The sequence below is a fragment of the Tachysurus fulvidraco genome, chromosome 25 (genome assembly GCF_022655615.1).
Source record: "Tachysurus fulvidraco isolate hzauxx_2018 chromosome 25, HZAU_PFXX_2.0, whole genome shotgun sequence".
Taxonomy (NCBI): domain Eukaryota; kingdom Metazoa; phylum Chordata; class Actinopteri; order Siluriformes; family Bagridae; genus Tachysurus; species Tachysurus fulvidraco.
The window spans coordinates 6,858,341-6,884,534 of NC_062542.1; the positions used below are offsets into that span (position 1 = coordinate 6,858,341).

The 26,194-nt window shown below is 42.8% G+C and overlaps 1 protein-coding gene across 2 annotated transcripts; it reads left to right on the top strand.

Moving 5' to 3' along the window:
* The first annotated feature begins 20 nt into the window (after positions 1–20).
* On the top strand, positions 21–25,477 carry erp44 (endoplasmic reticulum protein 44). Of its 2 annotated transcripts, none has more exons than XM_027171942.2 (11): positions 21–185; positions 8,194–8,266; positions 8,470–8,509; positions 9,343–9,458; positions 11,035–11,219; positions 11,384–11,499; positions 11,712–11,886; positions 12,469–12,580; positions 12,796–12,937; positions 20,761–20,863; positions 23,787–25,477. In XM_027171942.2, exons 1-11 carry the CDS (start codon positions 129–131, stop codon positions 23,892–23,894), a joined length of 1,227 nt encoding a protein of 408 aa, XP_027027743.1. In that variant the 5' UTR covers positions 21–128; the 3' UTR covers positions 23,895–25,477. The 2 variants fall into 2 exon arrangements, with proteins under 2 accessions (XP_027027743.1, XP_027027751.1); XM_027171950.2 differs by having other exon boundaries at positions 23,790–25,477.
* The last annotated feature ends 717 nt before the right edge of the window (positions 25,478–26,194 follow it).

A 26,194-nucleotide genomic window follows, 5' to 3' on the forward strand; every position in this document is an offset into this window, starting at 1 on the left:
AATTCCCTGAAGTTCCGGGAGTCGGGTCGGCGTACTGGCCGTCGTTTCCTTGCGGCATTGGAGAGGGAGGTGGTGTCGAGAGACTGGAAACGTTTAACATCATAATCCCGAATCAACTCCACTGTACAATGAAATTAATTTTATTCACGCCCGCCTCTGAACTCCACTATTTCAGCATACTACTGGTAAGCACTCGTGCACATTTGTGCACTTTTATCATCACTCCGACTTCTTTTGCACTACAAGTTATGCTAGCAGGTTAGCCTGTTAGCATGTTAGCATGTGAAGCTAACCAGGAGTTAAGTGCACGTCAGGCGCTTTAACAGTGTATTACAAACTTCACTTATAGATGTATAACGTGTGCAAAGTAACGTTAGAGACCTTGTATCAATCCTGTGTGTATAATTTTTATATTTTAACCGTATGTGTAGTTCTATCGTAACCCGGCTAACTGTGTGCACTGACCTGATTGACGGGTTTCTAGCTAGTTAGCATGACTAGTTAGTTTTCTAACTATTTTTAAGACATCCGGTAAGTAAATCAACGTGGCAATATGTTTCCCAAACAGGTATATTAACGAAATAGCTGACTTACTAACTTTATTTGCTGTCTATCGACACGATTAGCTTCCATTGATGGTTTGTGAACCCTGCATTATTATTAATCGATTTGTTTGTTTATTTTTTTTACTTGTAAACTTATTTCTTTAGTTTTGCCTGAAAGTGTTGTGACTGCGTGTAAACAGAGAGTTTCGTGGTGTATTGAAACTGTTTCAGAGACAATAAAGCATCTACTCTGTCTGCAGTTCAGGTTTATGTATTTACAAATGCGGATATCTGGTAAACACCGGTTATTGCGGTTATTACGGTAATTTTTATTAAATACGCCGTTATATTCGGTGTTTTAGGGTTTCAGTGTGTGAGAAAAAAATAAACGGAAGAATAAAACCTAGTCATTTCAAAACTAAGCAGAAATATAATATCAGGAAGTTCTCCTGATGTTTGTGCGCTGAATTGGCTGCTTTAACGTTTATTTTTCTCCAGTCTTAACCATCGAATGTAGTATTTGACTTAACTCAAGTTTATGGAGTTATTTTGGGATACATTCCGTTCCTTTACATCCAGACCGTTAGGAAGAACCTGATTGGTCGTTTTCTCTGTTGTGGCTTAATCTGATTGGCTGGCAACCCGGAACTAGTTTGAAGCGCTGTGCTGTTCTTAGAGTGATGTAAATGTAACACAGGCCTTGCTGCCTGTACAGTAAACATGTGTAGGATGATGTTGTATAAACAAGAGTAATTGTGAAGAAAAGATACTTTTGATTGTGAGACCAGAGTGTTTAAGTGCTGGGACGTACAAACACATCATGTAAAGGAAGAAAACATTGTTGTGTGGTTCTGCACACTGTAAACAAACTCTTTATTGCATTTCATTTGCATTTATATTTACATTTCCAGCATTTAGCAGACGTCCTTATATCCAGAGCGGCTTACGTTATTTAAGTTTTATACAACTGAGCAATTGAGGGTTAAGGTCCTTGTTCAGGGGCCCAACAGTGACAGTGGACCTGGGATCGAACTCACAACCTACAGATTCTTACCCCAACACCCCACTAGGCTACCACATGCCCACTTTCAGCTTTTCTTCGATCATTTAGAATGCGTCATTTAATTTACAATTCTCTTTTTTTATTTACACCTCTCTGTGACGCCTTTCAATACGGCGAAGCAATCCGTTATAAAGCAGTTATAAGCAGTATCTGCTGAAAAATTGTCCACACTTCGAAAATATACTCATTATCGTAGATCGCCCAGGTACATTTTGGTACTTGTGTAAACATACTACTTTTTGGGACACACTAATTCGAATCTCAGACACATAGCAGACGAATTGAGACGCAGCAAAAGCTTCACGTCACTTTCAAGCATGTTATTCAGCACTGTATACACACAGATTTATTGAGCATGATCACGAGTGCTGTAATGGTCTGTTTTTCTTCGCAATTAGCTCTTCTAATTGTTCTATATTAGCAAGTTGGAAGGTGGTGGAATGAAGTGATTGTTTAAACACAAAGGTTCATTCTGGATCATAATACAATTCTTCCAAACTGTTTTATTTTCAGCCACTTCAAACTGTTTCTCCTGAAGTCACTTTGCTTAAATCATCATTTAACATGTTTTTTTTTTTGAGCATATTATTAATCAGCTTCTTTGTATTATTAGTAAGAACTTAATAACCTCCTGTTGTACTTTTGTTAAATAATATTGAATTTGGTCTAGAAACTAATATTGTGCTGTAGGATCTGAGGGTGAATCTTTTTCTGCGTCCCAATACACTTATTATCAGTATGAGCTGGAGTGAGTTTATATGCCTGTACGTATATAGAGAAGAAACCGTCTTTGTAAAAAATGTTGATTTTTGGCTAACTATTTTCCCATACCAAAGAAGTGTCATGCTGGATTCTTGTACTGCTGACCTGTGTGATGCTTGTTCTTGTGAATGATTGCTGACACCTGACACCTCCCTCATCCATTGCTACATTTCTCATACCTAATTGCGATAGCGAAACTATTTTCCTGCTACTACCTTTCCAACTGAGGACGATGAATACTGTTAAAACTTTGGAATATCTTAAGAACTTTGTGTCCTAAGAAGTCCCCGTCGAGCCTTCGAGCCAAAACAGCTACCATGTTATCGTGTTCTAATGCAACGGTTCAACTCGTGTGTACGTTTCACAAACAGTCCTTCAGGCTTCCTTATTCATGTATTACCTCATCTGTTATGTCTATTGTGGCAGTTGGTGTTGCTCTTCTTATTGTGCCAGGATCTTAGGAGGTCTAACTATGGGCAGCGTGCCGCATTGTGCGGATCGTGGATTAATCTTCGAATTGGCTCGTTTGTACTTCTGTTATGTTTTGCTGACAGTAGGAGTGAGATTATTTGACGATTTTAAGCAGCACTGTTCACTAGCTGCCAAAAATATGGCTGTGTTTGCCATATGGCTTGTGGACTGTCTGCGTGTGTGCGTTTAAATATGTTATTACAGTGGGGTAGAGTCTTCTTTTTTTTTTTTTTACTGGGTCAGTGGGCTCACTATCACATTAGAAACACACTGAGATGTTTTTTTTTGTTTTTTTTTCCAAACCTGTATTGCAGTAGAACTCGACCGATCCCTAAGCAAATATAAGCTAATGCTTAAGTAAATTAGCCATTCAGGACGAGGAGCATGTTTCATATTGCGATAGTCTTACGCTATCTTTGTATAGTATCTTATTTGCACGTGTATTGTCACAAGGAGCTTTAGAGAATTTAGAGCTTTATGTAAATTTAGGACAGGATTTTCTAAATATAAAATGTATCTCTAACGAACAAGACAAAGGCGGTAAGGAGAAAACCAGACTCCTCATCTGGGTGACACGGAACAGTGTTATTACAAATCCCTCCCATTATTTTGGTACTATATGGTCAAAAAGTACAATTATGCAACCAGGAATTTCTAGTTTTAACCTGAAGTCTGTCAAGTTACTCGGTGGTCACTGATGGAGACTTGTTTCAAGAACTATCCCACAGCAATCCCATGTCTCTCCAGGCTGTCCATGTGGAGCCATTTTCAGCAGCAGGTAACGGCTTCTAAGCGATGAGTCTCCAATCAGAAGTAGGGCATCAGGATGGATCAGGCAGTTCTGGAGAGCTGAAGGGGTTTGGATCACTGACCCCTTCTGTGAGAGAAATAGAGAGATATCATTAGCTATGCTTATCATCACATAATGGTTAAGTACGTAGTATATTGTGTGCAAAGTGAAAACGTGGGATGTGCTAGCTTAGTGGTTAAGGTGTTGGACTGCTAATAGGAATTTTGTGAGTGCGAATCTCAGCTCCATCAATTGTTCACCAATGCCTTAAACGTAAGGTAGAGCCAAAAGGTGTCATAAATAAAGATAAACAGGATAGCACACTTGGGTATCATCTTTGCTTGAGAAACAGTACTGCATTTCACTCAGCATTTAAAATGAACCAGAGCAGACCTAGTATACGGACCTGTGGGACGCCAAAAGTTTATTCAAATGGAGGAAGTTTGGTGAAAGTGATGTTTTAGGGAAATGGTGTAACAGGTTGGATTTGTACCTGCATGGAAATCTACAATACCAGACAGTTAATATCCAGACCCCAGGGTGACAATATCAGGATTCACACCTTAACATGCTGCCTTTCCTGTAGCAGATCCGGTTCTGCTGGTCTTTCCACTGGTACAGATTCTGTCTAGACTTTCGTGTGAGAAGATTCACAGCTAGTCACGGTGCACGATCAGGTGAAATTGTTACCGTTGTCTTTTTCAAAATACAGATTTAAACGCATTTTAATCAGTATGTTTAACTATTCCTCAGTTTGTTAATCGTCTTATGGCAGAATTTTCTCTCTCTCTCTCTTTTTTTCATTCTCCTTTCTCTTTCATCTTATAGTTATGAATTATTAGTTAATGAACTAATTAATTATTAGTTATGAACTAATGAATAACTGACCATGTAAGAGAAATAATAATGGTGATGAAATTATTACTGGAGTAATAACACACTGGGATATCAGTCCCTCCCAATCACTTATTTCATTGACTGATGGATTGTAAACTCCTCACACACACACACACACACACACACACACACACACACTTCTATATCCTATCTTAATTCTTATAGTCTGCTGAAATACTTATTTCTCATTGAAAACGAACCACATGCACGCTTTCGGTCATGTGACCAAACAACAGTCGCCTTCATGTGCAAATCGAGCTACAATTACTACAGACGATCTCCGGCAACTCATCAGCCAGAAAAAAAGAGACAGTTCTGGGGTTTGATCCCAAAAGCGTTTACTATTGAAATTGAAAAGCCTAATACATCTCCGTGAGAAACGAACCTCTTATGTAGCTTACAACAGAGCAAACATGATGTATTGATAACACACACAACCTCTGGACTTCTCCTGGACTTTCCTCACCTACAGCAAAGGGCATGGTGTCAGCGATGACATCATAGTTCAAGTGGTTGGTACCACCTGCTGGGATATTTTCAGTGATGGATAGTGAAAGTGTGGTTGAACGCAATGGAAGTTTCTCACGGCAGAATTAATAGAGCAGCTAACCTCCTAGTGCTCACGTGACCTTTTTTTTTTTTTTAATGATATACATCATTGATTATTTGCATCAGATGTTAAATCTACTCTTGTTAGGTTCAGGTTTGCATGTGGTTTTACAAATATACATACCACACACAGGATAAGCTGCCAGTGCTCTTACTGTGTGTCTGACGGTGGAATGACTCCGTTGTCGTAAAAGATCTCGGACATCAGTGGAAAAGTCGTTTAGGAACTCGATTATATAGAGAAACTTTAGACTGAAATGTCAGCCCCTTTTTTGGCTGATACAAATATGAAAGTTTTTTTAAAAGTTTTCATAAAAGGACCTTTGACCCTTCGGGTTTCTCTGGAGTGTTAATCTAGCATCTTTGTTACCTTCCGTTAGGTTTTGTTCCATTCTAAAGAGAACACCTTCATCTAGTGGATTTCAAAAGAGGATTTTTGGCTTTTATTTCGCTTTTGTTTCTTTGTAACTGCTTAAAGTTTTCAGAAATACTAAAGTCTGTAGTGACCGCTTTTGTGTCGATATTGTAATACATGTGCATAGTAAAGGTGTGTGTGTGGGGGAGTGTGTGTCTGTGTATGATTGAGAGTGTGTGTGTGTGTGCGCATGTGTGTGAGTGACTGAGTGTGTGTGTGTGTGCCTGTGTGAGTGAGAGTGTGTGTGCCTGTGTGAGTGAGAGTGTGTGTGCCTGTGTGAGTGAGAGTGTGTGTGCCTGTGTGAGTGAGAGTGTGTGTGCCTGTGTGAGAGTGAGTGTGTGTGCCTGTGTGAGAGTGAGTGTGTGTGCCTGTGTGAGAGTGAGTGTGTGTGCCTGTGTGAGAGTGAGTGTGTGTGCCTGTGTGAGAGTGAGTGTGTGTGCCTGTGTGAGAGTGTGTGTGTGCCTGTGTGAGAGTGAGTGTGTGTGCCTGTGTGAGAGTGAGTGTGTGTGCCTGTGTGAGTTTGTGTGTGTGCCTGTGTGAGTTTGTGTGTGTGCCTGTGTGAGTGTGTGTGTGCCTGTGAGAGTGTGTGTGTGCCTGTGAGAGTGTGTGTGTGCCTGTGAGAGTGTGTGTGTGCCTGTGAGAGTGTGTGTGCCTGTGAGAGTGTGTGTGTGCCTGTGAGAGTGTGTGTGTGCCTGTGAGAGTGTGTGTGTGCCTGTGAGAGTGTGTGTGTGCCTGTGAGAGTGTGTGTGTGCCTGTGAGAGTGTGTGTGTGCCTGTGAGAGTGTGTGTGTGCCTGTGAGAGTGTGTGTGTGCCTGTGAGAGTGTCTGTGAGATTGTGTGTATGTGCCTGTGAGATTGTGTGTATGTGCCTGTGAGATTGTGTGTATGTGCCTGTGAGATTGTGTGTATGTGCCTGTGAGATTGTGTGTATGTGCCTGTGAGATTGTGTGTATGTGCCTGTGTGTGTGCGTGTGTGTGTGCCTGTGTGCCTGTGTGCGTGTGCCTGTGTGAGTGTGCCTGTGTGAGTGTGTGTCTGTGTCAGAGTTTGTGTCTGTGAGAGAGAGTGAGTGTGTGAGTGAGAGTGTGTGTGTGTCTGTGTGAGAGTTTGTGTCTGTGAGAGAGAATGTGTGAGTGAGTGTGTGTGTGTCTGTGTGAGAGTTTGTGTCTGAGAGAGTTTGTGTGTGTGGGAGAGAGAGAGAGAGAGAGAGAGAGTGTGTGTGTGTGTGTGTGTATGAGAGAGAGAGTGTGTGTGTGTGTGTGAGAGAGAGAGAGAGAGAGAGAGAGAGAGAGAGAGTGTGTGTGTTTTTGTGTGTGTGTGTGAGAGAGAGAGATTGTTTGTGTGTGTGAGGGGGAGAGAGAGAGAGAGTGTGTGTGTGTGTGTGTGTGTGTGTGTGTGAGAGAGAGAGAGAGAGAGAGAGAGAGAGTGTTTTTGTGTGTGTGTGAGAGAGAGAGAGAGAGAGATTGTTTGTGTGTGTGAGGGGGAGAGAGAGAGAGTGTGTGTGTGTGTGTGTGTGTGTGAGAGAGAGAGAGTTTATGTGTCTGAGAGAGTGTTTGTGACGTGAAGTGACGTGACGTACAGCTAAGTACGGTAACCCATACTCAGAATTTGTTCTCTGCATTTGACCCATCCAAAGTGCACACACACAGCAGTGAACACACACACCGTGAACACACACCCGGAGCAGTGGGCAGCCATTTATGCTGCGGCACCCGGGGAGCAGTTGGGGGGGTTTGGTGCCCACAACCTTAGGGTTAAGAGTCAAACTCTCTAACCATTAGGCCAAAAAAGTGTAAGAGAGTGTGTGTGAAAAGCTGATGTTAAAACAAATCTCTCTGTACGGTGTTTATATTTTCAGTTGCTCAGGCAAGCAAGTTCAGTAGAAAAAGCAACTTTTTCACATCCTACCCCCTGCTGCACTTTTGCACATGGTCCCGGGACATAAATAAAGGCTTCTGTTCTTTAAAGACTTTTAGTCTAAGGCACAAATATGATCATATCAAGAATAAAGACATTCTTCAGCTACACAAAGTTACCTCTCAATCACCTGCTGATTTACCTCGGCCGCGTCCCAAATAGCGTACTAGACACTATGCACTTGAACTTTAGAAGTGGCTTATCGTCTCAAACAGAACACTAACTTTTCTTTCCTATCCAGCGCCTGGTAGCCCCACCCCTTTCCTCTACGTAAGCAGAGCTGGGAGCGTTGAGTGCAAGAAGTTTCCAACATATCCCACTTTTTGTGTTTTCAGTTGAATTAGTGAATCATCCTGGTTTTTTAAGTGCATTTCTTCCTGTTGGGGTTTTCAGTGTGAACACACTACACTGCTCACACTATTTACACAGAATAGTGCAGAAATATGCGATTTGGGACACACCCCAAATAACTTAGTCACTTTTGTGTTAAATGTGCTCTTTTGAACGCACATTTGGGCAACACTTTGTTTAACACACAGCACCAACAGCTACTCCCCTCCCCTCCCCTCCACTAGGTGTTTACGGTTCTTCACCTCTTAAAAAGTTTCATTCTAATCTGAAAATCTGCACGCACTCCTGCAGTCCTGAGCGCTGCCTCAGAACAGAGCTTTATCCCGATTTCACTGCTGAGGTTAAAGATATCATGTCTTTTGTTGGGTTTTTGTAGATAACCGGGCTGTACACTCCAGGACGAGGGGAGATCACCAGTCTGGATTCAGGGAACATCGATGACATTCTTAGTAAGTGCTTGCTTTTTCTGTGTGTGTGAGTCTGTGTGTGTGTGTGTGTGAGTCTGTGTGTCTCTCTGTGTCTGGTGTGTCTCTCTGTGTCTGGTGTGTCTCTCTCTTGTGCGTGTCCGTGTGTGTGTGTGTGTGTGCGCGCGCATGTGAGTAAGTGCTATGTGTTTCTTTCTGAAGTAACGGGAATGAAATGTGTTCTACAGACAATGCTGGAGTGGCTTTAGTCAACTTTTATGCAGACTGGTGAGTTTGGCGCTGTGTTTTATACACTTTACACTTTCTTTGAAACATTTGTGTTCAAGGAAATAGAGATGTTAATGCCAGAAAATAGACAAATGATTTTTATGTTTGTTGGTGCTTTAAAATACAATTTGGTCCTTTAAAATATAACCAGGGAAGATGAACTAGTTGGGAGTGACATATTTCCGCTCGTAGGCTATCTACTTACAGTACAATATAATCTGTCTCTTTTGAATGACAAATGAATCTTTAGGATTGGGGCATGGTTACATATTCATCCAGTTTTTGTTTCAAGGTTAAAGAACATGCCTGATGTTTAATGTAAAATGATGCTTCATTAAAAAAAAAAAACTTTTCTCTCTCTGTGCCTGTACGCGTGTCTGTACCTGTGTGTCTGCCTGTGCCTGTGCACCTGTGTCTGTGCGCGTGTGTCTGCCTGTGTCTGTGCGCGTGTGTCTGCCTGTGTCTGTGCGCGTGTGTCTGCCTGTGTCTGTGCGCGTGTGTCTGCCTGTGTCTGTGCGCGTGTGTCTGCCTGTGTCTGTGCGCGTGTGTCTGCCTGTGTCTGTGCGCGTGTGTCTGCCTGTGTCTGTGCGCGTGTGTCTGCCTGTGTCTGTGCGCGTGTGTCTGCCTGTGTCTGTGCGCGTGTGTCTGCCTGTGTCTGTGCGCGTGTGTCTGCCTGTGCCTGTGTGCGTGTGTCTGCCTGTGTCTGTGCGCGTGTGTCTGCCTGTGTCTGTGCGCGTGTGTCTGCCTGTGTCTGTGCGCGTGTGTCTGCCTGTGTCTGTGCGCGTGTGTCTGCCTGTGCCTGTGTGCGTGTGTCTGTGCCTGTGTGTGTCCAGGTGTCGGTTCAGTCAAATGCTGCACCCTATCTTTGAGGAAGCCTCTAATGTGGTGAGAGAAGAATATCCAGACCATTCACAGGTGGTGTTTGCTCGTGTGGATTGTGACCAACATAGTGAGTGTACACACACACACACACACACACACACACACACACACACACACACACACACACAGTTTAGCCTTTCAGATAAAATAAATTAAACAGAATTATTGATGACCCATAAAGTGTTTGATGGTTTAATGACAAAACTGCATCTTCTGTGAAGTAAAGGCGGCTCAAAGCTCCCCCACCGTGTAAGCGTGTGTGCTGCTGCACATTTGTCCATGTGTGACAGACAGAGCTAGATTCCACCCCATGAGCTTTGGAGTATTTAACCCTCAGTATGGGGTTCGCTTTCATCTTCACTCTCCTTTTTTTCTGTCTTGCTTCTTTTCCCTCTTGCTGTTCAGCTAGATATTTTTAGATAGTTATTTTTATTTTTGTTTTATTCTATTTTTCAGATGCAGTTTTTTTAAAGTAAATACACAAGAACACTTCACTAAAACCATTAAGACTATATGGCTGAGGCTGTGACACTAGAAAAAAACTAAAACTATTATTTTTTTATTTGAATGCAAACGCTTCTGGCCGACTTGTAAATTCACGAACCGTTTGCTTTCTAAGCGAAACACGTCTTTGTACTTCCTTGCCTCGACGAATTGTAGTACACACAGGAAGTAAACGTGTGACGAGTCTAACAGAAATGGTGTAGTGATAGAGATCTGTGTAAACCTACACACATGACTTTGCAAAGTGGCCCAACCTGAAATACTGTAAACCGCAACAGTCGGACTTCCGACCAAATACAGACCGACTCCACAATCAATCTGTCAACCAATTACATAAATAATTAATGAGGGAGAATCACATTAGAGAATCCATTCCATTAGCTTTTGAATGTAGCTTGTGTATTTGTAAAGAAAATGTGCTGAATTTGGTTGATTAAGGAACTCTAAAATCGCTAATTCTAATTGGCGCTTGTGTAAAATTTGGATTTCAGAATGTGGTTAAAATACAGAATATTTATAATTCTCGGTAAAAGTCTCATTATTATCGTATCCTTTTGTTAGATCTGCCTGCTGTCTATCCTTTAAATTAATCAAGAGATGTACATGTCTTTGTTTTCTTAAAGTTGTCTTGTCTAGATAAACTCCCCATCAGATAGATTAGGGACAGCAGTAAAGTCGCAGTTTTCTAATCCGCTTGGGTTAATGTGGTAAGATCAGTTGTCGTCCGGGTGACCGGCAGTTTTGTGCACCCTGTTGACGTGAGTGCTCACAGGACGATGTGATTAGACTAGTTCCAGTCTACAGGAAGGCTGTAATAACTCAAATAACAACTCTGAACATCTGTGGTGAGCAGAAAAGCATCTCACAAAGGCACAACATGCCAGAAACCTGAGGTTACAGTGGGCACACGGCCTGGAAAAAGACCAAGTGCCGATGTTCTAGCCTTTAAACTGTCGAGTCTATGTGCCCACTGTAACCTCAGGTCTCTGGCATGTTGTGCTTTTGTGAGACGCTTTTCTGCTCACCACAGATGTACAGAGTTGCTGTGTGCTCTATATATAACCTTTTGCTTTTTACAGTAAATCAGAACACATCGCAGTGTTGCATGCGTAAAACGTCGACCTGTGTTCTCTTTCTAGCCGATATAGCGCAACGCTACAGGATCAGCAAGTACCCGACCTTAAAACTCTTCAGAAATGGGATGATGATGAAGAGGGAGTACCGAGGTCAGAGGTCAGTGTCGGCCATCGCCGACTTCATCCGGCAACAGAAAGTCGACCCGATCACAGAAATCCACAGCCTGGAAGAGGTCAACAAAGTAGATGTGAGTGTACACACTTTTATTATTATTATTATTATTATTGTTTATTTATTTATTTTTTTACACAGTGTATTCCATTTAGACTTTATCCTTGTCCAAGACATTTTTTCCATCCACCACTTTTCTTTCTGTTCCTCTTCTTCTCTCTTATGTCTTTGCTGTTTCAGAGGACTAAGCGAAGCATCATCGGCTACTTCGAGCAGAAGAACTCCGAGAACTACCACACGTACGAAAGGGTGGCCAATATCTTGCGAGATGACTGCGTGTTCCTGGCAGCATTCGAGTAAGAAACCTTGGATCATTTTCTCTCTTAAACCACTGCCATGTATTATGTCACTTTTCCATATTTCTGACCAGTCAATAGAGGAGTGTAATGAGCGTGTTTTCAGCACTACACACTCTATACGGCTGCGTTTATTGGATTCATCGCTCTCACTGGTGTTAGAGGTCTTATATATTCTGTGTTATTTTCTTTTACACTTCTTTCTCTTACAGTGAGGTGTCTAAGCCTGAGAGGTTCAGTGGAGATAATGTTATCTATAAGCCAGTAGGAGAAACTGTTCCGGACATGGTGTATCTCGGCTCACTCACAAACTTTGACCTGACGTACGCATGGGTGCAGGACAAGTGTGTGCCTCTGGTCCGAGAAATCACTTTCGAGAATGGAGAGGTTCGATCTCTTTATTACTATTATCATTATATGTACACACACATGCACACACGCACACACACACACACTCCAGTCAACAATGCAGCAGCAGCTCAGGGCACAAAGTCATACAGAGTTTCAGAGACATCTGTCCAGGTGTGTCTCTTGTTCTAGTGAACCTTCTGCTTTTATAGCATCTCCATCTGAAGGTTTGGCCTCTTCTGCTCACCACGATTAACGTTGCCTTCCGGTCACCTCAAACCAATCAAGTCATTTCACTGTGATCTCTCTCATCCTCATCACTCCGACCTGGAGCACTCCACCCTACACCTGCAACCATGGCGACAAGTCACTAAGATCACTTTTTTCCTCCGATGCTGATGTTATATTTGAACATAACGTTGGTGTGAGCACTTGATCCGTATCCGACGGATTTTATGCATTACGCCGCTGCCACATGAGTGATTGGCTGGAATCTGGTCAGTGAACAGATGTGCAGAGATTCACCAGTTAGGCTACGAAAAGGTCTTGGTTTATGTGTGTATTAAAATCGAGCACATTTTTCAAGAAAAATAATAAAATAATGTGTGTGTGTGTGTGTAGGAGCTGACAGAAGAAGGCATTCCATTCCTGATCCTCTTCCATCAGAAGGACGATACAGGAAGTCTAGAAAGGTTCCAGCAGGAGGTGGCACGTCAGCTCATCACCGAGAAGGGTGTGTACCTTTTTAGATTTTAACCGGAAGACTACCCATTAATTAATTAATTAATTGGTTGATTTCTTTTTAACATCCTTTCGAGGGTGCCAATAATTCTGAAGTTGAATATATCTAAAAAGTTGTGATGTTGAGAAATGCTGTTAATAAGTAAATAAGTTCTTATTTCTGTCCTAATCTCGCTCTCTTTTTTTGTGTGTGTATGTGTGTCGCAGGCTCTATAAATTTCTTGCACGCCGATTGCGATAAGTTTCGGCACCCTCTGCTACACATCCAGAAGACTCCTGCCGATTGCCCCGTCATTGCTATAGATAGTTTTCGCCACATGTATGTCTTCCCAGAATACAATGACCTCTCGTAAGTACCCGTCTCACTGTCTTTCTCACACTGTCTTTATTAATTTTTTGTGTGTGTGTGTGTGTCTGTGTGTGTTGTACATGGAATGTAGAGAATAATTGCAGCCCCACATCTTCGCGGGTTATCTCCAGCTCCAGATACCTACAAATTAAATACTAATTATGCCTTCACCCTTAAACCATCTCTCGCCATCACACACACACCCTAGAGCCCTAGACCAAATTTTTTTTAGCTAGTTCCTTTAATTAATTTAAGCAGTACAATACACAGTACAGATGTTTGTGTGTGTATGGACACACGGTACAGATGTTTGTGTGTGTATGGACACATGGTACAGGTGTGTGTGTGTGTGTGTATAGACACGGTCCAGGTGTGTGCGTATATAGGCACACAGTACAGATGTGTCTGTGTATGGACAGACAGTACAGGTGTGTGTGTGTGTATGGACAGACAGTACAGGTGTGTGTGTGTATGGACAGACAGTACAGGTGTGTGTGTGTGTATAGACACACAGTACAGGTGTGTGTGTGTGTATAGACACACAGTACAGGTGTGTGTGTGTGTGTATAGACACACAGTACAGGTGTGTGTGTGTGTGTATAGACACACAGTACAGGTGTGTGTGTGTGTGTGTATAGACACACAGTACAGGTGTGTGTGTGTGTATAGACACACAGTACAGGTGTGTGTGTGTGTGTATAGACACACAGTACAGGTGTGTGTGTGTGTGTATAGACACACAGTACAGGTGTGTGTGTGTGTGTATAGACACACAGTACAGGTGTGTGTGTGTGTGTATAGACACACAGTACAGGTGTGTGTGTGTGTGTATAGACACACAGTACAGGTGTGTGTGTGTATAGACACACAGTACAGGTGTGTGTGTGTATAGACACACAGTACAGGTGTGTGTGTGTATAGACACACAGTACAGGTGTGTGTGTGTATATAGACACACAGTACAGGTGTGTGTGTGTATATAGACACACAGTACAGGTGTGTGTGTGTGTATAGACACACAGTACAGGTGTGTGTGTGTGTATAGACACACAGTACAGGTGTGTGTGTGTGTATAGACACACAGTACAGGTGTGTGTGTGTGTATAGACACACAGTACAGGTGTGTGTGTGTGTATAGACACACAGTACAGGTGTGTGTGTGTGTGTATAGACACACAGTACAGGTGTGTGTGTGTGTATAGACACACAGTACAGGTGTGTGTGTATATAGACACACAGTACAGGTGTGTGTGTGTGTGTGTGTATAGACACACAGTACAGGTGTGTGTGTGTGTGTGTATAGACACACAGTACAGGTGTGTGTGTGTGTGTATAGACACACAGTACAGGTGTGTGTGTGTGTGTGTATAGACACACAGTACAGGTGTGTGTGTGTGTGTGTGTGTGTGTGTATAGACACACAGTACAGGTGTGTGTGTGTGTGTGTATAGACACACAGTACAGGTGTGTGTGTGTGTGTGTATAGACACACAGTACAGGTGTGTGTGTGTGTGTGTGTATGTATAGACACACAGTACAGGTGTGTGTGTGTGTGTGTATAGACACACAGTACAGGTGTGTGTGTGTGTGTGTATAGACACACAGTACAGGTGTGTGTGTGTGTGTGTATAGACACACAGTACAGGTGTGTGTGTGTGTGTGTGTATAGACACACAGTACAGGTGTGTGTGTGTGTGTATAGACACACAGTACAGATAGGTGTGTGTGTGTGTGTCTGTGTGTGTGTGTATAGACACACGGTACAGGTGTGTGTGTATAGACACACGGTACAGGTGTGTGTGTATAGACACACGGTACAGGTGTGTGTGTATAGACACACGGTACAGGTGTGTGTGTATAGACACACGGTACAGGTGTGTGTGTATAGACACACGGTACAGGTGTGTGTGTATAGACACACGGTACAGGTGTGTGTGTATAGACACACGGTACAGGTGTGTGTGTGTATAGACACACGGTACAGGTGTGTGTGTATAGACACACGGTACAGGTGTGTGTGTGTATAGACACACGGTACAGGTGTGTGTGTATAGACACACGGTACAGGTGTGTGTGTATAGACACACGGTACAGGTGTGTGTGTATAGACACACGGTACAGGTGTGTGTGTATAGACACACGGTGCAGGTGTGTGTGTGTGTATAGACACACGGTACAGGTGTGTGTGTGTGTATAGACACACGGTACAGGTGTGTGTGTGTGTGTGTATAGACACACGGTACAGGTGTGTGTGTGTGTATAGACACACGGTACAGGTGTGTGTGTGTGTGTATAGACACACGGTACAGGTGTGTGTGTGTGTGTGTATAGACACACGGTACAGGTGTGTGTGTGTGTGTATAGACACACGGTACAGGTGTGTGTGTGTGTGTGTATAGACACACGGTACAGGTGTGTGTGTGTGTGTGTATAGACACACGGTACAGGTGTGTGTGTGTGTGTGTATAGACACACGGTACAGGTGTGTGTGTGTGTGTGTATAGACACACGGTACAGGTGTGTGTGTGTGTGTATAGACACACGGTACAGGTGTGTGTGTGTGTGTGTATAGACACACGGTACAGGTGTGTGTGTGTGTATAGACACACGGTACAGGTGTGTGTGTGTGTGTATAGACACACGGTACAGGTGTGTGTGTGTGTGTAGACACACGGTACAGGTGTGTGTGTAGACACACGGTACAGGTGTGTGTGTGTAGACACACGGTACAGGTGTGTGTGTGTAGACACACGGTACAGGTGTGTGTGTGTGTGTATAGACACACGGTACAGGTGTGTGTGTGTGTATAGACACACGGTACAGGTGTGTGTGTGTGTGTATAGACACACGGTACAGGTGTGTGTGTGTGTGTATAGACACACGGTACAGGTGTGTGTGTGTGTGTATAGACACACGGTACAGGTGTGTGTGTGTGTGTATAGACACACGGTACAGGTGTGTGTGTGTGTATAGACACACGGTACAGGTGTGTGTGTGTGTGTATAGACACACGGTACAGGTGTGTGTGTGTGTGTATAGACACACGGTACAGGTGTGTGTGTGTGTATAGACACACGGTACAGGTGTGTGTGTGTGTGTATAGACACACGGTACAGGTGTGTGTGTGTGTGTATAGACACACGGTACAGGTGTGTGTGTGTGTGTATAGACACACGGTACAGGTGTGTGTGTGTGTATAGACACACGGTACAGGTGTGTGTGTGTGTGTATAGACACACGGTACAGGTGTGTGTGTGTGTATAGACACACGGTACAGGTGTGTGTGTGTGTATAGACACACGGTACAGGTGTGTGTGTGTGTATAGACACACGGTACAGGTGTGTGTGTGTGTGTGTGTATAGACACACGGTACAGGTGTGTGTGTGTGTGTGTATAGACACACGGTACAGGTGTGTGTGTGTGTGTGTGTATAGACACACGGTACAGGTGTGTGTGTGTGTGTGTGTATAGACACACGGTACAGGTGTGTGTGTGTGTGTGTGTATAGACACACGGTACAGGTGTGTGTGTGTGTGTGTGTATAGACACACGGTACAGGTGTGTGTGTGTGTGTGTGTATAGACACACGGTACAGGTGTGTGTGTGTGTGTATAGACACACGGTACAGGTGTGTGTGTGTGTGTATAGACACACGGTACAGGTGTGTGTGTGTGTGTATAGACACACGGTACAGGTGTGTGTGTGTATAGACACACGGTACAGGTGTGTGTGTGTGTATAGACACACGGTACAGGTGTGTGTGTGTGTATAGACACACGGTACAGGTGTGTGTGTGTGTATAGACACACGGTACAGGTGTGTGTGTGTGTATAGACACACGGTACAGGTGTGTGTGTGTGTATAGACACACGGTACAGGTGTGTGTGTGTGTATAGACACACAGTACAGGTGTGTGTGTGTGTGTATAGACACACAGTACAGGTGTGTGTGTGTGTGTGTGTGTGTGTGTGTGTGTGTGTGTGTGTGTGTGTGTGTATATAGACACACAGTACAGGTGTGTGTGTGTGTGTGTGTGTGTGTATAGACACACAGTACAGGTGTGTGTGTGTGTGTATAGACACACGGTACAGGTGTGTGTGTGTGTGTATAGACACACGGTACAGGTGTGTGTGTGTGTGTATAGACACACGGTACAGGTGTGTGTGTGTGTGTGTATAGACACACAGTACAGATGTGTGTGTGTGTGTGTATAGACACACAGTACAGATGTGTGTGTGTGTGTATAGACACACAGTACAGATGTGTGTGTGTGTGTGTGTGTATAGACACACAGTACAGGTGTGTGTGTGTGTGTGTATAGACACACAGTACAGATGTGTGTGTGTGTGTATAGACACACAGTACGGATGCGTGTGTGTGTATAGACACACAGTACAGATGTGTGTGTGTGTATGTGTGTGTATAGACACACAATACGTGTGTGTGTGTGTATGTATAGACACACAATACAGGTGTGTGTGTGTGTGTGTGTGTGTGTGTGTGTGTGTGTATAGACACACAATACAGGTGTGTGTGTGTGTGTATAGACACACAATACAGGTGTGTGTGTGTGTGTGTGTGTGTGTGTGTGTGTGTGTGTGTGTGTATAGGCACACAGTACAGAGGTGTGTGTGTGTGTGTATAGACACACAGTACAGGTATGTGTGTGTGTGTATAGACACACAGTACAGGTGTGTGTGTGTGTGTATAGACACACGGTACAGGTGTGTGTGTGTGTGTGTGTGAATAGACACACAGTACAGGTGTGTGTGTGTGTATAGACACACAGTACAGGTGTGTGTGTGTGTGTGTGTATAGACACACAGTACAGGTGTGTGTGTGTGTGTGTGTGTGTGTGTGTGTGTATAGACACACAGTACAGGTGTGTGTGTGTGTGTATAGACACACGGTACAGGTGTGTGTGTGTGTGTATAGACACACGGTACAGGTGTGTGTGTGTGTGTATAGACACACAGTACAGATGTGTGTGTGTGTATAGACACACAGTACAGATGTGTGTGTGTGTGTGTGTATAGACACACAGTACAGATGTGTGTGTGTGTGTGTGTATAGACACACAGTACAGATGTGTGTGTGTGTGTGTGTGTATAGACACACAGTACAGATGTGTGTGTGTGTGTGTGTATAGACACACAGTACAGATGTGTGTGTGTGTGTGTGTGTATAGACACACAGTACAGATGTGTGTGTGTGTGTGTGTGTGTATAGACACACAGTACAGATGTGTGTGTGTGTATAGACACACAGTACAGATGTGTGTGTGTGTGTATATAGACACACAGTACAGATGTGTGTGTGTGTATAGACACACAGTACAGATGTGTGTGTGTGTGTGTATAGACACACAGTACAGATGTGTGTGTGTGTGTGTATAGACACACAGTACAGATGTGTGTGTGTATAGACACACAGTACAGATGTGTGTGTGTGTGTATAGACACACAGTACAGATGTGTGTGTGTGTATAGACACACAGTACAGATGTGTGTGTGTGTGTGTATAGACACACGGTACAGGTGTGTGTGTGTGTGTGTGTGTGTATAGACACACGGTACAGGTGTGTGTGTGTGTGTATAGACACACGGTACAGGTGTGTGTGTGTGTGTATAGACACACGGTACAGGTGTGTGTGTGTGTGTATAGACACACGGTACAGGTGTGTGTGTGTGTATAGACACACGGTACAGGTGTGTGTGTGTGTATAGACACACGGTACAGGTGTGTGTGTGTGTATAGACACACGGTACAGGTGTGTGTGTGTGTATAGACACACGGTACAGGTGTGTGTGTGTGTATAGACACACGGTACAGGTGTGTGTGTGTATAGACACACGGTACAGGTGTGTGTGTGTATAGACACACGGTACAGGTGTGTGTGTGTGTATAGACACACGGTACAGGTGTGTGTGTGTGTATAGACACACAGTACAGGTGTGTGTGTGTGTATAGACACACAGTACAGGTGTGTGTGTGTGTGTATAGACACACAGTACAGGTGTGTGTGTGTGTGTATAGACACACAGTACAGATGTGTGTGTGTGTATAGACACACAGTACAGATGTGTGTGTGTGTATAGACACACAGTACAGATGTGTGTGTGTGTATAGACACACAGTACAGATGTGTGTGTGTGTATAGACACACAGTACAGATGTGTGTGTGTGTGTGTATAGACACACAGTACAGATGTGTGTGTGTGTATAGACACACAGTACAGATGTGTGAGTGTGTAGACACACAGTACAGATGTGCGTGTGTGTGTGTAGACACACAGTACAGATGTGCGTGTGTGTGTGTGTGTGTGTAGACACACAGTACGTGTGTGTGTGTAGACACACAGTACAGATGTGTGTGTGTGTGTGTGTGTGTGTGTGTAGACACACAGTACAGATGTGTGTGTGTGTTTGTACGGACACACAGTACAGATGTGTGTGTGTGTATAGACACACAGTACAGGTGTGTGTGTGTGTGTGTATAGACACACAGTACAGGTGTGTGTGTGTGTGTGTGTGTGTGTGTGTGTGTGTGTGTATAGACACACAGTACAGGTGTGTGTGTGTGTGTGTGTGTATAGACACACAGTACAGGTGTGTGTGTGTGTGTATAGACACACAGTACGTGTGTGTGTATAGACACACAGTACAGGTGTGTGTGTGTGTATAGACACACAGTACAGATGTGTGTGTGTATAGACACACAGTACAGATGTGTGTGTGTCTGTGTGTGTGTGTGTGTAGACTCACAGTACAGATGTGTGTGTGTGTGTTTGTACGGACACACAGTACAGATGTGTGTGTGTGTATAGACACACAGTACAGGTGTGTGTGTGTGTGTGTGTGTGTATAGACACACAGTACAGGTGTGTGTGTGTGTGTGTGTGTGTGTGTGTGTGTGTGTGTGTATAGACACACAGTACAGGTGTGTGTGTGTGTATAGACACACAGTACAGGTGTGTGTGTGTATAGACACACAGTACAGGTGTGTGTGTGTGTATAGACACACAGTACAGGTGTGTGTGTGTGTATAGACACACAGTACAGGTGTGTGTGTGTGTATAGACACACAGTACAGGTGTGTGTGTGTGTATAGACACACAGTACAGGTGTGTGTGTGTGTATAGACACACAGTACAGGTGTGTGTGTGTGTATAGACACACAGTACAGGTGTGTGTGTGTGTATAGACACACAGTACAGGTGTGTGTGTGTGTATAGACACACAGTACAGGTGTGTGTGTGTGTATAGACACACAGTACAGGTGTGTGTGTGTGTATAGACACACAGTACAGGTGTGTGTGTGTGTATAGACACACAGTGTGTGTGTGTGTGTGTGTGTGTGTGTGTGTGTGTGTGTGTGTGTGTGTGTGTGTGTGTGTGTGTGTGTACGGACACACTACAGATGGATAGAACTTATTTGTTTTGAGTTTGTGTTATTGAGTTTGGAATAAAATTCAGTGCATTTCCAGAAAGCATCATAATTCAGCGCATGCTGTATTTCATTAACAGTCGCTCTGTACCATTATTTAATCTCAGTGTTATCAGCTCACCTCTCTGCAGACATTGATGTTACTGATTGGCCAGGAGCTGGAGTTACAGTGGCGTCTGTGGCAAGACAATGTCGTTATCTAGTTACAGACGCGTGGTTTGGGAGACGGCCCGGCTTTCCCGAGCTCTTAGCCAATCGCTTATCAAATCAACAAGGGCTGCTCATCAAGTTTATTTTCATCTGTTCAGTAGCTTTCAGACAAAAACTTTATTCATTCATTTATTTATTTTTGCTTTTAAACCTGTGTGCTTGCAGGGTTCCAGGAAAACTGAGGCAGTTTGTTTTAGACCTCCACTCTGGAAAGCTGCATCGAGAGTTCCACCATGGGCCTGACCCCACAGACACCACTCCAGGACAGGTCAGAAAACAGCCAGGCTCCACTTCCTACATCACCACACACCCTTCTCTTACACCCACTATGGTGTTACCAAGCAGCCAGAAGTTATTCGTTTTCAGTGTTTTTCCTGCTAACAGTGTTGAAGTGGGCGGGGTTAAAACTTTGTATTCACTCACCTGCAACAAGGGACAATTTTACATTTCTGTTTCAGACACTAGGAGACAGTGATGCTCTACACAGATGCCTTTTACACACAAGTGTTTTTTTTTCTACAGAGAAACCATCTGACTTTCTTTACACTCTGTAGCAAGCTTGTGTGGATATCGCACTGGCACAACTGGCGGAACCATAGAAGGAGTGATTTGATAGCATTTTTGAGATCTTTACTCTTAGAGGTTATTCTTACTGGACACTAGACATAACGATGCACAGGTTTTAATTGAGCCAGTGTCAGGAGGCAACATGAGGATTTATAGTCATAACGATCAATAGTCAGAATAGTCAAACCACTAAGAGGGGAAGTGAACATCATCGATGATCTATCGATATATTAGGCAGGAAGTGAACAGTCAGTTCTCAGAGTTGATGTGCTGGTAGCAGGAAAAACTTTCACAAGGGCTAAAGTGTGATGGTTAGACTACTGGGTCAGAGCATCTATAGTAAAGCAGGGCTTGTGGGATAAACTGGTTTGCAGTGTATAGAACCTATCGAGACTTCTCCTAGGAAGGACAACCAGTAAACCGGTGACCGGGTCATGGAGCGTAAGTTTAATTGATGCGTGTGGGGGTTGACGTATGGTCTGATCTCACATAAGAGCTACTGTAGCGCAAATTGCTGAAAAGCTTCATTCTTCAAGGAGCTGACTTGGCGTCCGGATTCCTCACATCTCAAACCAACAAACAAACAAGAGTCTCAGTTCACAGGATTTGAAGGAACTGATGCTAATATCTTGGAGCCAGATACCACAGCACACCGTTTTAAATGACTGCTGGTTGCTATGTTTTGATACCACGTATAAAACCAGACATAAATAATAAAAAAATGTATACAGTGAAGTTTTGTTTATTACTGTAAAAAAGAAAACGATTTGCTCTTCATGGTTCCAGCTTATTTAATCTATTCACCGAGAAAATATCAGCCACCTCTAGATAAATCCGTTGCCGAAACATGCACGCTGTAAAATAATTCTTCTTCCGTGCTAATAAAAATGTTCCTCATGAAATCTGGCATGAAGCGCACATTACCTACCAGTCTGTTCTACAATCCAGACGAGATTTTATAGGGATCGTCCCATAAAGGTTTGACAGGTAATAACCTTAACAGACGGCTGTGATCAGGCTGCGTTCAGCCTTCATTAGAAAGCTGACCACGCTAACAGGAGAGCACTAATACTTTGTTTGCGTGCTCATCCTGATTCTAAAAGGAAAGAGGAAAGCTAGTATCATGACTCCCACTCATCAGCTCCTAATAAGCTATGCAGCTTTTTTTTTATTTTTTTTAATAAAGTAAATTGTGTGTAATCAGGATTTTCAAAGCTTTCAAGCACGTATTAAATGATAACAAAATTCCATCTGCTTTTGATAGATCAGGTAATGGAGTTTGCACTACTGCATTTCATCAAATTTATCAATAGACCTGCAGGCAGAACCGTGTATATATATATATACACGTGTGTGTGTGTGTGTGTGTGTGTGTGTTTTGGGACCGCATTAGATATCTGCTTCGTTTGAACCATCATCAAAGGTTCAGTTACTATCTTTAATACAGCCAGTGCTTTAGATGACATTTGGGTTGATTATTTACGACGATCAAAGTCAGCTATGTGACGAGTCCAGACGTCAGACCCGAGCTCAGTTCTGGGAAATAGATTGAGCCTGAGAGAATTAATGCAGATTAATGCTATTAACTAGTATGGAGATTCAGAGTCCTTAATGCACCAGACCTTTATGTCCTAGATTTCTTTTACATTTACTGTAATTCATTTCTAATTTACTTTCTGGGGTTTTCTTTTCCACAAAAAATACTTGACTTTGCAATACCCCTTTTTTTTCTTCAGAAATGCGCTTTTTGTTCCTTTTTTTTATTTATTTATATTTATTTATTTACTTTTTATATTTTTTTGTTGCATTAAGCAAAATTGCAGGTAGAAGATTCTTCTTTTAAACTCCTACCAGTGAAAGCACATACATAACTAATTTCTATGAGAGCTATACGCTACTCTGTGATACGTTTCGGCCCAGTTTTGCAAAACATCTGTGCTCATATAACTCACCGAAATATATTTTCAAAAATCGCCCCTAAAGGAGCTTCACACAGAGTACGTTCTTATTTGGTAGGTTTGGTAATAGTCATGTGACTATGCCACAAGCTGATTGTTGTTGCAGACAAAACTCTCACACACTGTAAAAGATCTCATTGGAACGCAAAAGTTCGTCAGTCGTCTGGCAGCTACAGAAAGGACGACAGAATTGAGCGACACGAGTGATGAACACAATTTAAACACAAGCTCTTTTCCAGATCACTGATTAACATAAGCAGAACATATTTATTTCCAGGTCTAAGGTTAAAGGATTTTCATTTTGTAACTTGAATGTGTGTGTGTGTGTGTGTGCCCTGCGATGGGTTGGCACTCCGTCCAGGGTGTATCCTGCCTCGATACCCGATGACGCCTGAGACCCCGTGACCCGAGAGTTTCGGATAAGTGGTAGAAATGAACTCATGATCTTATCTATACAACTGTTATAGGGCTTAATGGCAGCTTGTTAGTGACGGGGAATTGACCTCATGACCTTCCAAGTAAACGTACAGTGTTCTCTCTCGGTCTGTTATAGAATTAAGATTTTCATGGGATCATGTCGTACAGTGTGATCATTAAAAGGCTGCTGAAATCAGATTCTAAATGTCTTCTGGTGTGTGTGTGTGTGTGTGTGTGTGTGTGTTTCAGCAGGAGGAGAACAAAGAGGTGGCCAGCAATCCTCCAGATAGTTCATTCCAGAAGCTAGCACCCAGTGAGAACCGTTACACCATCCTCAGGCATCGGGACGAACTGTGACCTCGTCCCACATCTCCGCCTAAGCGAACACCGGCAGGAAGCCACCTGCGTCACCTCTATTTTCATAACTTTTATTTTGGCTAAAAAAAAAAAACCACAAACAAAAAACAAAGAAGAATAACTGAAGGTTTTTTTTTGTGGAGTAGGGCGAAGAAGAAATGAAAGAGAGTGGGCGAGCAAGAGAGATTGATTTTACGTTGTTTTTTTTGTTGTTGTTTTTGTTTTTTTTTCTTTAACGCTTGTAAATATGTATGTCCTCTGTAGGTGAGTTGTCTAAATTAAATAAGTGTTTTTTTTTGTTGTTTTTTTTTTTTTTTTTTTTTTTTTTTTGCATTTTTTTCCCTCCCAACCCCTAGTTTTTCCTCCTTTTTTCTGTTAAGAAGAAAAATAAGCAGATCAACGTTGATGGTTCTCACCGGCAGGATCCAGACACCCAAGGCCTGGGCAATCATGGGAAATGACTGTGTGGTCAATCCTGTGGTGTCCCTCGTTCATTTACAGTCTACAGTAGAGTGTGAATGTGAGTGTGTATGAGTGAGAGACTGTGTGAGTGAGTGAGAGTGAGTGCTCTGGTACATAATTAGTCTGTATTCTTACATACTGTGGGAGTTCCTGACTCCCAGAAGTCCTTGCTTGTTAAAATCTGGACTCATATCAGCCCATTCCATGAGGAGGCGTGGTAAGGGGTGGGGCCTAATAAAGGGTGGGGCTTAACAGGGGGTTTGTAAATCATCCCAAAGTGGGGAATGGAAACAACCAAACAAATGAAAAGTAAATTAAAAAAATTAAAGGGAAAACATTTTACAGGAATCTAGAGTGTCTTTGTGTTTTATATCAAGTGCAATCAAGGTTTTGTTATTTTTTTTTATAGAAATATTATTTACAAACTCGTTAACTTGCACAGGATGGCATGTTTGCAAGATTTCCTTTTGCACCCTAATTAATCTCTCAAGATCAAGGAGTGAATTTAACCATGACAGGAAGTTGGTATGGAAACAGTGACTCACACTTCAGCAGCAGAAGTGTGTACATTGAGGAACGTTCTGAAGACTTATTTTGGTAAAAACTTGAAGCCCGGTTTGAGGAAAGTGGAAGTGGCGTGAGGTGGGCGATGATGTTTTGTGACATCATCCCACCCACGGCAGAAACCCATGGCATCACGGCAGCAGATACGATGATATAATGCGCAAACTCCGGGCGCTAGGATGGTCTGCGTTTCCAGTCTGCGTGTTCGTGGAAAGTGTGGGGTGTCTGGGACGCAGACATGATTCGGGTCCTTTCACTGGGAATTTCCCTTTCCCCTCCCCCCTCCAGGCAGCCAAACACTCGCACCTCCATCTATACACACTGTCTGACACAGTTGCCCATCTACACACACACACACAGGGAAAGTCCTGCGTGTGCTGTGCGGAAGGCGTGGGGGGATAACATGTAGCTCAAATCAGGCCTGTGTCTTTATGGGGCTTCCCCAAATATCCCAAAAAAAAAGAAAAGAAAACCATAACCCTAAAGTTAGGGTCATTCGATGTTTAACATGTCAAAAACAATCAAAATATAAAAGAAATAAAAGGATCTCATGATGACTTAGAGACTTGTGTCCATTCTTGCTAAAGAAATAAAATTATATTCTAACTAATTTTTATTATTATTATTATTATTATTACAACCTGGTCACACATGCAGCCTCCAGCCACAATGCGCATTAAAGATACAAACAAACTCCAGCCAGCACTGAGCTGTATACAATTCTGTTTTATTCTCTGCTAAATATGAGGATCAATAATAATCCAAAAAGGTCATTGTTCGGCTCTTCCCCCGGTTCCTACAGGACTTTGATCAAATGACATTGAAATTTTGTTTGTGCTTAAGGAGACCCCACTGTGAATTGATTTCTGTATTAGTTTTGGCTTCTTGGTGGCCTTCATCAAAGCTCTAAAGCAGCGACAAGTCAGGCTTTTAGAGCCAGAGTCAGATGACACGTTTGTCAGTAATATGATATGAATGTTTTACAAATTGTGTTGGCAACAACAACAAAAAAAGAGTTTAAAAACAGTCGGTAGACATGGACGTTTGAAGGCAAAAAAAAATAAAGATATTAGCTGGAATTAGAGTATTAATACTCTACTAAATCATACTGTTATTAACAAAAAAATGTACATCATACTAATCGACATTAAGGTGGTGCTTTGCATGCTGGCACACTATTAGTGGCTCTAACGACCTCCCCTGGATTGAATTATTTTCCCATTGCCACAATTCTAAATTCTAATTTATTCATAAATGAGAAGTTGTATTTTTAT

Bases quoted from the DNA above. Each gene is read 5' to 3' on its own strand.
- erp44 (XM_027171942.2), top strand. From the start codon at position 129: ATGAAATTAATTTTATTCACGCCCGCCTCTGAACTCCACTATTTCAGC. The intron at 186-8,193 runs GTAAGCACTCGT...GGGTTTTTGTAG, and splicing joins ACTATTTCAGCATACTACTG to ATAACCGGGCTGTACACTCC. The intron at 11,500-11,711 runs GTAAGAAACCTT...TTTCTCTTACAG, and splicing joins GTGTTCCTGGCAGCATTCGA to TGAGGTGTCTAAGCCTGAGA.